At 45.2% G+C, this 12,156-nt stretch overlaps 1 protein-coding gene across 1 annotated transcript; it reads left to right on the top strand.

Moving 5' to 3' along the window:
- The first annotated feature begins 294 nt into the window (after positions 1 to 294).
- LOC139666165 (unconventional myosin-XVIIIb-like) lies at positions 295 to 11,354 on the top strand. Its single transcript, XM_071545290.1, has 19 exons — positions 295 to 339; positions 1,733 to 1,876; positions 2,007 to 2,411; positions 2,533 to 2,596; positions 4,119 to 4,228; positions 4,337 to 4,504; positions 4,742 to 4,952; positions 5,049 to 5,191; positions 5,280 to 5,380; positions 5,564 to 5,627; positions 5,823 to 5,967; positions 6,487 to 6,657; positions 6,962 to 7,052; positions 7,651 to 7,843; positions 8,578 to 8,658; positions 8,881 to 9,001; positions 9,194 to 9,341; positions 10,918 to 11,101; positions 11,199 to 11,354. The coding sequence occupies exons 1-19, from the start codon at positions 295 to 297 to the stop codon at positions 11,352 to 11,354; spliced, it is 2,745 nt and encodes a 914-aa protein (XP_071401391.1).
- Positions 11,355 to 12,156: the final 802 nt, after the last annotated feature.

The following is a 12,156-nucleotide window of genomic DNA, read 5'->3' as shown; positions in this document are numbered from 1 at the left end:
CTCTTCTCCCTTCATCTGTAGCATCATTTTGTCAAATTCACGGTCGTTGAAAACATGACAAAGCCTCACATTTGACTACAAGCTTTCCCTCTCTCTCTCTCTCTCTCTCTCGCTCTCTATCACTGCCTCTCTCTCTTCCCTCTTACTCTCTCTCTCCATCGTCAGGTGCACAGTGTCAGTGTTGTGTTTCCGCGCACACCCCACCCCCGCCTCACTCTGACATCACATCTGGTTGGCATCCGTCTGACCCCTCCCTCACCCCTGAACCCTTCCCTCCCCCACGCAACAGACACCATGGCATTGTCTTCACGCTTAAAACTGTGGGAGCAGAAGGGAGGTGCAGAGATGTGGCATGCTGCATAATCCAGTATCTACTGTAATGTCTAATCTGAGTGCATGTGTGTTGTGTACTAAGACCTGATGTTCATCGCTATGTGTTGAGTGGACCCTCTATTCTAATGCTGAGTCGTCATGTCATGTGAACTCTGGCTGCTATGATTCATGTATTAGTCATTGTGCATGTTTACTGTACTCTTTGAGTGACTGTTATGGGTTTTTGAAGGCCAATACTGACACTAATATTCGTGACGATAGCTGACATTTTGTGCCGATACTCAATAACTTTAAATTTGACCAATTTCATGATCAAAACAATCACAAAAATGGCAAGTATTCACCGTTTCAGCCTCTGAAACAGCATTTAGAAAACCATGGGACACCAAAACTCTCCACTGAACCCTATATTAATGAAATTCCTTCCGCTGAGTCAGCAGTTCCTCAACACAGGGTGAGGCAGGTTTTCTTTGGAGGTTTTTACAAACTGCAAAGACTGCTGGAATCATTTTGGTGGTTAGCCATCGGAAATCAATATAATAATAAAAGCATATTCATGCATACTTGTGTGGAATATGATAAAAATGTTGCATTAGAAATAGGGTTTGAGGGAGGCAGGGAGGAACCTCCATCATGTTGGCAATGGCTGGCTGAATCCGATTTTTAATGAAGACCGATATCAGCCCCATACCAAACCAATATTTTAGTCTAAATCTAGATCTAGTTTGGTCTATGTTCCATCCATGTTAGGTCGATCTTAGCCCTCCATATGACCAAGAGTGTAAAACCTATGTATAACTAAGGTAGTTGCTGAGAAATTAGGACACTTTCTTAAAGTTTCTCATCACTGCATAGTTTGACAGACAGAGACACAGAGGAAGGGGGAGAGCTGTCCTACTAACCTTTATCATTTTCCCCATTGTGCCAGCAGGTGTTATCTATTAGCTAAATGTCAGGCCTCTGGCCACCGCTCTTCTCCGCACTTCTCATTCCTGCTTGGCACTCATCATCACCGCTGCATCACTGAGCACTAGCCAATATGCAGATTATGGAGAATACATTTTTACATGAGTTATATGAGTCAAGTGTGTGTGTCTGTGTGTCTATCTGCTTATGAAGCCATGTGCTATTGCTCTTCTTTTGTTTTTAATGCACTGCGAATGTGTGCAGATGGACTGTTTTTTTTTCAAAACCTTGCATGTATGCACAAGTGTAACTTTGAATTGACTATAAAAATTTTCACACCACCTTATCCGTATGTAGGCCTATCTCAATCAATGAAATAAGAAATGCTAAAAATACAGCATAGGCCAAGCAGAGCCAACAATGACGTGATGTTTCTGTCTCATCCCCTGCGCGGCACCCTTCCACCTCCTCTCATCCCTCCGCCGAACCACAGATAAAGGAGGAGAAGACGCCGGTGGCCACGCCTGTCCCTCCCCCGCCGCTGTCCGCTGTACCAGGCGGGTTCCTCAAGCAGCTGGTCCGAGATTCAGAGAAGGAGACCAAGATGAAAGAACCAGAGGCCAAAGAGGAGAGAGTGGTGAGTTGTTGTCTCTGGTTTGGTTCAGTTTGGTTGAGTTGAGTTGAATCGAATCAAGGTAAAAGGCCAACATTCTTACATGAAATCACCCCCCATCCTTGTATGTGTATTTGTATTTTCTTCCCTCCAGCCCAGCAAACTGAGTGACAACCTGGTGCAGCAGTTCCTCCTCCCAGACCAGACTCCTCCAATCCTCGAGGCGGAGATGTCCCTCCGGGCCGAGCAGCTGGTCAACAGCGAGCGGGGCCGCCATTCCGCCCGGTCGGACAGCAAGACGCCGCCTCAGACGGGCACAGTCACTCCTGACCTTAATAACAAACAGGAAACCAGACGGGACGTGACCCCGGAGCCGCCGGAGAAGCAGACGCAGGAAATGAGGTCACAGGAAGAGAAAGTGTCAGAGAGCAAGAAGACGCCGCCGGTGGAGCAGAAGAAAGGGAAGATAGAGCTGAAGGAGGTGGAGAAAAAAGAGGAGAGACAGGAGCCGGAGGGAAGGCAAGCAGACGCCACTGTAACAGAGCAGGAGAGGAGAGAGGTAGGCGTGTTGCGTTCACCTTTCATATTATGTACATATTCTTCATGCATGTACACACACATGCAGAAAAAAAAAAAGTTGACTTACAACATTTTTCCTGCTCTGTTTGTTTCTCTGTCAGGTGCGGGATGTATGGTATGAAGCTGGAACTGTGTGGTATGTCCACAAGGATGGTTTTACGCTTGGTGAGATATGAGTACACACCCTTACCTTGGCACACCGCTAAGAAGGAACTCTTTCACGATCATACACACACAATCAGAACTCTTTGCACAGCACCCCGCAACACGTTCACTTCAATCGTCAATCTAACAGTCCTTTTGGGGCATAACCCTAACCCTAACCCTAACCCTAACCCAGACGACACTTCTAAACCCAACCACTGGATTCCCATGTCTGAACCCAACCACCCACTTGACTTCCTTAACCCAACTCAGGGACTTTACATCTTGTATCGACAGCCTTGACCATCGTCTTACCCTAACCTCAACCATACGAGCTCCTTGCCTAAACCCAACCAAGAGAGTTCAGAATCTATACTGGCATCCTTGGCCATCGTCTAGTGTTTGAAAGGCCGGAACACCTGCTAATCCTGTGGTACACTACTCCGGATGTGTCCTGAAATGTAGGATCAGTTGATACAGCTAGAATTTCAACATGGCGTCTTGCCTAAATTGAGCTAGTTTTCTAGTCTAATGGCAATTTCTCATGCCTCGATTCAACTGTTTACCTCAAGGTTTCATCCTACTCTAGTGGAAGGGACATTCTGTCCTAATTTTGATGGGATGTACATTCTGAGTTTTACAAAGACAGGAATGTTCGGTGACACTGGATGGCCCATGCACTGCCGCTGGCCCGCTTTCAACTGCCCAGTCGTTGGATAAAGCAGGGAGGGTCATTGGATAACATTTCACTTACCTAACCCTAACCTTAACCCTAACCCATCAAACTGCCCAATCATTTTAAAGACCTAACCCTAAACCTAACCCTTTTTAGATGACTGTAATTTTAGGACCAAGCTAGTGCCACATCTCTTAGGTGTACGGTTACATTGGCATTAGCATTCTTTACTATAACAGCGTCCCGCTCCAATCCGAGTTCCCTGTTAATCCAGACAAAATCTCTAGTAGCCCACTGGCCCGCTCATATTAGTTACAGTACAGTCACTGTTTCTCTCTCTGTGCTGCTGACCTATATCTGCTCTGATCCTCTCCATATCCCTCCATCTCGCCATCTCATCCAGCCAGCCAGTCCGCCAGCATCCACACATCCATCTATCTAGCTAGTTACTGTACTGCACTAATCCCATTAGACCTTCATATGCCCACGCAGCCCCTAACCCTGACCTTGCTGTCTTACATGGGGGATCAGAGCATTATGCGTACAAAGAGCTCGCTTAGCCAGACACACACACAAACACAGACATGAACACACGCAGACATATGCATATATTGTACATGCATGCGCAGAGTTGTGCAGCGGACGATTTGCAGATGAATATCAGCTTAATCTCTTATGATGTAAAAACCCTCTAAACCCATTCCAACTGTAATGCGACAGCAGCAGACAGGATATGCTATAGTCAGATTATAGGCGTACTACTTGCTGTCTTTGTGGCTCAGTGTGCATGATATTTCCCTGAAGGCGCCCTACCAGTGAGAGTGATTCATAATTGTCCTCTGATTGGTGGGTATGCGCTCATTTCAGCCACTCAGCTGAAGCCGGATGAAGGGACGCCCGAGCTCCCGCAGGGCCGAGTGAGGGTCCGACTGACAGACGGGTCGCTGCGGGACGTTACCGAGTACGAGATCGAGAAGGTAGCTACTCACTTCTCTGTCCCTCTGAATTTTTCTATTTCCCTGTTATCTCTGGAATGATACCTTCTCCTCAATTCCCCCTCTGTCTCTCTCTCTCTCTCTCCACAGTGTAACCCCTCAGAGCTGGACCTGTGTGAGGATCTGAGCGACCTCCAGAGTGTGAACGAATGCGGGGTGCTGCACACTCTGACCGGTCGAGCTAAAGCCAGCCTGCCCCTTACGCACGCAGGACCCAACTTGGTCAACTTCTGGCCCCCATCGCACCCCCACAGCAAGGTTGATTGATCAAGTTATGAAAAATTGAGTTTCAAAAGTGCTAACTGAACTGTCTTTTTCTGATTTGTTCATTATTCATTTGCTGCAACCACAGATTAATAGGGCACATCCCTACTCAAGACACAAGTCTGCATACAGCAATGGCACACACCAGTTCATACTAATCCAAGAGGTAATTGATCAGTGGACCATTTTCAATCCTCCCCTTCTCTTCCCCTCTGATCCATTCTCTGCCAGACACCGAAGTCCCGGCGAGGGGAGTCGGTGTGGGATGCCCCTCCCGCTCTGGCTGCCCTGGTCAAACGGGTGTACGTGTCCTTGGTCGGCACCAGGAGAGACCACAGCGTTTGCGCGGTGGGCCGCAGCGGGACAGGCAAAACCACAGCGTGCCAAGCCTTCGCGCACACGCTCCTGAAACAGGCCGGGACGGCCGGAGAGAGCATCAGCGGTGAGTACAGCAGCCGGATCTGGAGGGTGTATTGATTCGTATCCTTGCATTGCAGCGCACTATTGGCATTTAATGTATGTGTTGTGTGTTTTCTAGTGGAGCGAGTGCAGGCTGTGTTCACTATCCTGCGGTCTTTCGGGTGTGTGAGCTCCCAGCGCAGTGACGCTTCATCTCGGTTTGCCATGGTGTTGTCGCTGGACTTTAACCACGCTGGACTGGCTGCTGCTGGACACCTACAGGTACACAACACACAAACAGATGTGGGCTAATAGTGTCAGACTTCCATTTCTTCCACCTTCTCACCCTCATCTCTCTTTTTTCCATCAGACTATGATGTTGGACAAATGGAGAGTGTGTCAGAGAACTGAAGGAGAGAGTAACTTCCTGGTCTTCTCTCAGATGTTGGCGGGACTCAGCACAGAGATGAGGTATTCTCAACACACACACACACACATATATGAGGACAAATGTGACATTAAAGTGATACATCCAGGGGAAACCTTGTGTAAGAAACTTCTGTTTATCGACAGATGAAAAGATTTGCTGCTGTTGTGATGGTTATATATATGTTCTGAGTTTTTTTTCCTCTTTCTAATCATCTTCATTGACAGGACAGAACTGCAGCTGCACCAGCTCCCTGAAGCCAACTCCTTTGGCATTGTTCCTGCCACCAAGGTTTGTGCTGGGAAAATAAATAGAATGAGATTTTATAGAGGAGGAAGTAGAGGGAGTGGAGAGGAGACATCCTGTAGAGCACACAAGTTTTCAGGCCACGGGAGATGAGATGTGACTCAGCCGTCCTCCCACCCATTAAGCGGCTGATTTTTCGAAGACAGAACAGACATGTCCCTCCGTCCTTTCTATCATTAGGTTGAGGAAAAGCAGCGTGCGTCCGTCGCCTTCACCAAGCTGCTCGCTGCCATGGAAACGCTGGGCTTCTCAGCCGGCGAGCAGAAGGCGATATGGCATGTTCTGGCTGGTATTTACCATTTGGGAGTTGCCGGGGCCTGTAAAGGTAACGCTTGATTCATCATCATCAACTGTCCCCATCCCACCCCACCACACCCACCCCCCCAACATACACAGACACTATCATCCCTGATATTATCCCTGATGTCAACATCAAATAGAGGTTGATATGACAACTTGCACCAATGTGAAAAACCTGTGCTATGCCTTTTTTTCTGATATCAGTTAAAACCGTCTCAAAAGCTGTTTTAGTATGAATTTTAACATGAATTTCCACTGTGCTATGATATCATGTTGTGAAAATGTTGTGTAAAAAGTTCAGTATCAACCCAAACAAGCACAAGATTTTCACAGTGATGAATGAAAGATATTATGGCATGGTAAAAAAAAGAAAGAAATCATGCTAAAACAAGTCTGTTTTGAACTGGTATTAGAAAGACATTTAGATCCCGATTTCTTTTAAACAAGCCAACGCTCTCGCCGTTTCTCCCCTCCTCTCTCTGTGGACTCTCTTCATTTCTATCCCTCTGTCTATCCCCCCCCCTCCCCCGTGCCCTGTGTGCAGTGGGTAGGAGGCAGTTTGTGAGTTTCGACAGCGCTCAGGTGGCCAGCAGTGTGCTGGGCTGCGAGGGAGAGGAGCTGCACACCGCCGTCTTCAAACATCACCTCAGACAGCTGCTGCAGAGAGCCACCGGAGGCAGCCGAGAGAGGTTTTCGGCTGCCGAGTCAGAGGAGGGTGAGAAGCACACACACACACGCACACACACACACACACACACACACCAGGGGCGCTGCCAGTAGGGGAAAAGCAGGAATACTTTCAGGTGTGCCCCAAGACTAAGGGAGTCCTTCGGAGAGGAGAGATGATACTGTACTAAATTAAATACATTAGACTAGGGGCTCCAACAATACATACATTACACACATTACTAAGAGTGTACAATTTCCCACACACTTGGTGTCATATTCAGTCCACTCAAAACACAGATAATGAGAAAATCAATTTAACCCTTTGTCTCCCTGGTTTTCTGTGTCTGCAGGTCCCAGGTTGACTGCTATTCAGTGTGTCGATGGGATGGCAGCCGGCCTGTATGAAGAACTGTTCACTGCTGTAGTCTCACTCATCAACAGGTACACACACACACACACACACACACACACACACACACATACACTGTATGTATGTATCTCTGTGTGTCTGTAAAGGTCTATGTTTGCCTATCTATTTAGAGTCAATTAGAGCAGTGGTTCTCAACCTTTTTCATATCAAGGACCCCTAATTCAGTCCACATTAGGGCCACGGACCCCCCAATTTGATTCGATTTTGTCTCTGACCCAAATCTGAGAATATTTTTACTGTTAGATATGATTTTGTCCAGAATTTCATGACTATCTGTATTGCAGGTAGAGAGATAACAGTAATCAGAACAGTCATTTTTCTACATTCTCTAATTGTGTTAACTTCTTATAAATGAAGTAACAGAGACATTTAACACCTCATCATTTTGCTGGGGACCCCCTGGAACCCCCTCAAGGACCCCTGGTGGTCCCCGGACCCCACGTTGAGAACCACAGAATTAGAGCATTTACCAACTGCAGGATCAATGTGTACATTGGCCAGTTAATGTGGGCAAATGCATACATACATACAGATACATACATATGCATCATACACACATTCCTGTGTAACATACATGCATATATGTGTGTGTGTGTGTTTTCCCTGCAGGGCTCTGAGCTCTCAGCAGCTGACTTTAGCCTCAGTGATGGTCATGGACACGCCGGGTTTCAGGAGCCCCAGGCACACCGGAGAGGAGCGAGCGGCCGGCTGGGCGGAGCTCTGCCACAACTACCTACAAGAGAGGCTGCTGGAGCACTACCACACACACACCTTCACACACACCCTGGAGAGATATGCACAGGTAAACCTGTTGGAAAATGCGTGTTACTATAGATTACTAAATTTGTATTATTATAGAAGGATGGCAAGAACATTGGAGATCAATACTTGTTGGTTTCTATGATAATTTCATATAGAAGCACATGAAAGGCAATTGAGTTATTTTAATTTCTGAAGATAATTCAGGATGCGATTGCCAATTTTGGGGTTATAACGTAAAAATGATATAACAGTTAATGAATATACACTACCAGTCAGAAGTGTGGACACATGCATTTTTCTATACTTATATTATTTTCAACATTTTAGAATAATATTAAAGACATCAAAACGATGAAATAACACAAATGGAATTATGCAGTGACCAAAAACGTGTGAAACAAATCAAAACTATCTTATATTTTAGATTCTTTAAAGTAGCCGCCCTTTGCCTTGATGGAAAGGCAAAGGCTTTGGAAAGAAATTCATACATAGGATCAACTTCACTATTTATATTTGTCTAAGAAACACATTTCAAGCATTTAAGCAGAAGCCTTTAGATCAGAATGACTTTAAGAGAATGAGAAACATAGAATATTCAATCAGGTGGGTCCAAACTTTTGACTGGTAGTGTACAAGTACCCAGTTAACAAATGATTGCGGCTAGGGAGTAATAAGTAAAGTAAAACCATCCCTTTTAAATGAATAATTAATGAAATATACTATATTTTAAGTAAGAAGCCCAACACTGAGAAACACACCGTCTGTCTGTTACAGGAGAAGGTCCCAGTGCAGTTTGAGTGTCCAGAGAGCAGCCCAGCTGAGGTGGTGTCTGCCATCGACCAGCCAGCTCTACAGGTACAGAGCTAACATACATCATGCACATAAAGCACATACGACTCATGAGCTACATCAAAAGGGAAGTAGTGAAAAAACAGAAAGAAAAAGTTGAAAGATAAGAAAGACAGCATCCTCTTCTTGTTTTGTGCCATAAAGCAATCCAATTTCCTGCACAATATAAAATGAATGAATATGGCAATGATGTGTGTGTGTGTGTGTGTGTGTGTGTGTGTGTGTCAGGTGCGGGCAGCAGATGGAGACCCCAGAGGCCTGTTATGGGTGCTGGATGAGGAGATGGTGACTCCAGCCTCCAGTGAGAACAACGCCCTGGAGAGAGTCTGCCAGTATTACAGCAACACTGGTAAAAAACCCTCAGCTGTGATGTGTGTCTGTGTGTGTGTGTGTGTGTGTGTGTGTGTGTGTGTGTGTGTGTGTGTGTGTGTGGAGAAAGTGTGTCATCCCTTTTTTAGAACCTGTGTTAATTCAGCAATGGGACACTGTGAATATTTGTGTGTGTATTTATACAGTATCCCCCCCCCTCTGTGCCCCCCAGTGCGTCAGTGTGAGCAGCCCCTGCAGTGCGAGGTGAACCACCTGATGGGCTGCGACCCGGTCCGCTACGACCTGACCGGGTGGTTCAGTCTGATCCAGAACAACCCGTCCGCCCTCAACGCCATCTGTCTGCTCCAGAACTCCACCGTGTAAGTCAGTCCGCCTCGGTGCCGAAAAGACGGATGCGTGTTTATTTGAAGTCTTATAGCAAACGTCTTTAAGCACGTAACATAAGCCCCCCTGGAGTCAAGTCCCAGCGATTAGTCAGGCCCGCCCTCAGCTGGAGTCACGTCCCAGCGATTAGTCAGGCCCGCCCCCCTCGACTGGAGGGCCGGGGGTTCGATCCCCCCGTGAGGTCATAGCTGCTGAAGTATCCTTGAGCAACATACTTAACCCCTACTGCTTCATTTCTCCCTTTAGGGGATAGTGAAGTATATCAAATCAAAGTGAATACATGTCCCTTTTTTCCCTTTGTCCTTTTTGCTTATTTATGAGGCTACGTATTTAGTTCTGCGCAATTGATTTAGCAATGATCTCCTCTGTTCCCCCGGCTCTTTGGCTTTTTCCTACCGTTCCTCTCGCTCTCACGCTCGCAGGTCTGAAAAGTGCATCGTCATGCTGAAATGTGATCTGGATCGGAAAAATCCATCTTATCTCAGTTTTGGATCATAATTAGGATATTCGGTATTACAGGATCATGTTTCCTAACTGCGTTTAGGAAAAAAATTCTATCTTATCTAAAGATAAGAATGAAGCGTCCTAACTTGAGAATATCCTAATTTAGTAATCCTATTTTAGAATAGCACTGAATCAGTCCCACATTAAAAATAACAGACAACAATGGCAGCCAGACTACTTCTGCTGGGTCTAAATGATGAAGAGAGGGAACACAGAAATGTGATGATAGAGAGGTTGATGAAACCTCAGGATGATGTCCTTAACTTCCTGGGCAACGTATTGATTAGGATTTACAAGATGCCTTAGGCCTCTGTCTTATCATGTCTAAAATGAAAGGCCCTTCTCTTTTTATCGCCAATATTATAACCATTGCAATGTACTGTATAATGGGTAACACTTTACAATAAGGGTCACTAAGTTAAGGGTTAGTTCATTCTTAATAAGAGTTAATTAATGCTTAATAAGCATTAACTAACCCATAATTAACAGTTAACTAATTTACTAATGGTGTTCATGTTAACTAAGGTATTCATTTATACATTATTTAATAGTTTATAAAGATGACTATTGAATAATGTATAAATTAATACCTGTTAACATGAACACCATTCGTAAATGATTACCAGACACATTAGTTAACTGTTAATTAAGGGTTAGCATTAACTAACCCTTAACTTAGTGACCCTTATTGTAAAGTGTTACTGTATAATGATATATTCATGTTGGTTGAAACAGCTGTTGAAGATGAGCCGCCCATTCTAACCATAGGTAGATAGACAAAAACAAACAATTACCTATTGAGATTTTGAATTTACAAAAATAGTTATGATTTCCTAACTTCAGTTAAGCCAGGAAGTCTGAGATAAGATAGGACACAGCCATGAGTTTAGGATTTGCTTCTGTCATTTTTCCTATCTTTGAAACTTAAGATAAGATAGGACAAGAATTTAGGATTTTTTTCTGTAATGAGGCCCCTGTCACCTACGTCCGTGCCATCATTTAGTCATGTTCACAGAGAAGCTTTTCTATTGTCTCTGTCTCTGTCAGAGGGGCGGTGAAGGCCCTGTTCGCCCCCAGGGTGTCCGTCCCGCCCCTGTGTCGGGGCCTGGGCGGGCTGGAGGGGGGCAGCCAGCGCTCCCTGCAGAGGAACGGCACCATCAGGAAGACCTTCAGCGGCGGGATGGCAGCCGTACGCAGACACTCCCAATGCATAGCGGTCAAACTACAGGCAGTAAGTATCATACTATACATAACACCTCCTGAGAGCATTGCCAAAGTCTTCATTCATTCACTCTCTTTCTCTCTCTCGCTGTGCCCCGCCCCCTCAGGACGCTCTGCTGAACCTGATTCGTCGAGCCAGGCCGGTGTTCCTGCAGTGTGTGAATGCCAAGACAGACAGCGGAGGGTTCGATGTTCCTGCCCTCCGAGTCCAGCTGCACTCCACACAGATCCTGCCCGCCCTGCAGCTCTACCGCACAGGTTAGCGGCCTTTGCATTGGCTCATCCACTGCACAAACTGACATACTTGTTAAGTTATTTTATCTTGTATCCAGATTTATCAAGCTTATTTTAAAAAACGTTTTCGTGAAATCATCTTGCAGATAATTTTACCGGTTTCAACAAATTTGACTGTTTTTTTTGTCAGGAGAATGTAACTTGTTTAAGGACATTTACTTGGTAAAAGTGAAATTGTCTTGAAGAAAGTTTCTTGTTTCTTGTGATTTTCTGTGAGGATTTCTTGAAAGAAGTCATATTGGCATGAAGTGAAATTTATTGAAACCAGCAAGATTATCTGCCAGTGCAGTGAGATAGTCTGACTGAAAATATCATGAAATAAGCTTGATAGGTCTGGAAACAAGTTCAAATCACTTGACAACTTTTTTTTTTTTTACCAGTGTATGTTTTCAACTTCAGAGCATCCAGTTTCATGGGCCGTCTTGGCACTTTGTGTGAACACTGCACCCTGCCAAGGCAACTCTTAAAAGATCACTGCCTATTGTCTTAGAAATGTAGTTAGAAAACAAGGCAGTATCTTATATGCAAATGAGAAGCAATTGGTGCCTAATTTCACAATAAACTGATGGAGAAAGAACTGAGACTAATCCTATGAAGCTGTCCTTTTAAATCAAAAGTTTGCAAACAATAGTGCCCATGCTTCACTTTACATTTACTTTAAAAAATATTCCTCATTTGTATCTAAAATGGCCCGATGCATTTGGTGTTGCAAACATAAACACGACCCACAGCTCAAACTCTTTGGGCCAGGGCCTGAATTCATAAGGTAGT

This window comes from Centroberyx affinis, unplaced genomic scaffold (assembly GCF_046629955.1).
Source record: "Centroberyx affinis isolate AG114_WGS23_722 - 3 ecotype Tasmania unplaced genomic scaffold, CSIRO-AGI_Caff_v1 ptg004843l_1, whole genome shotgun sequence".
Lineage (NCBI taxonomy): Eukaryota > Metazoa > Chordata > Actinopteri > Beryciformes > Berycidae > Centroberyx > Centroberyx affinis.
The sequence above is the reverse complement of the archived record's forward strand: the minus strand, read 5'-3'. Positions and strand labels throughout refer to the sequence as shown.

What these genes read in the sequence shown, in the direction of transcription:
- LOC139666165 (XM_071545290.1), top strand. Translation starts at nt 295, where the DNA reads ATGGCATTGTCTTCACGCTTAAAACTGTGGGAGCAGAAGGGAGGT. An exon ending in CCAGTATTACAGCAACACTG is followed by an intron (nt 9,002 to 9,193) that starts GTAAAAAACCCT and finishes TGTGCCCCCCAG; the next exon opens with TGCGTCAGTGTGAGCAGCCC. An exon ending in CTGCTCCAGAACTCCACCGT is followed by an intron (nt 9,342 to 10,917) that starts GTAAGTCAGTCC and finishes TGTCTCTGTCAG; the next exon opens with AGGGGCGGTGAAGGCCCTGT.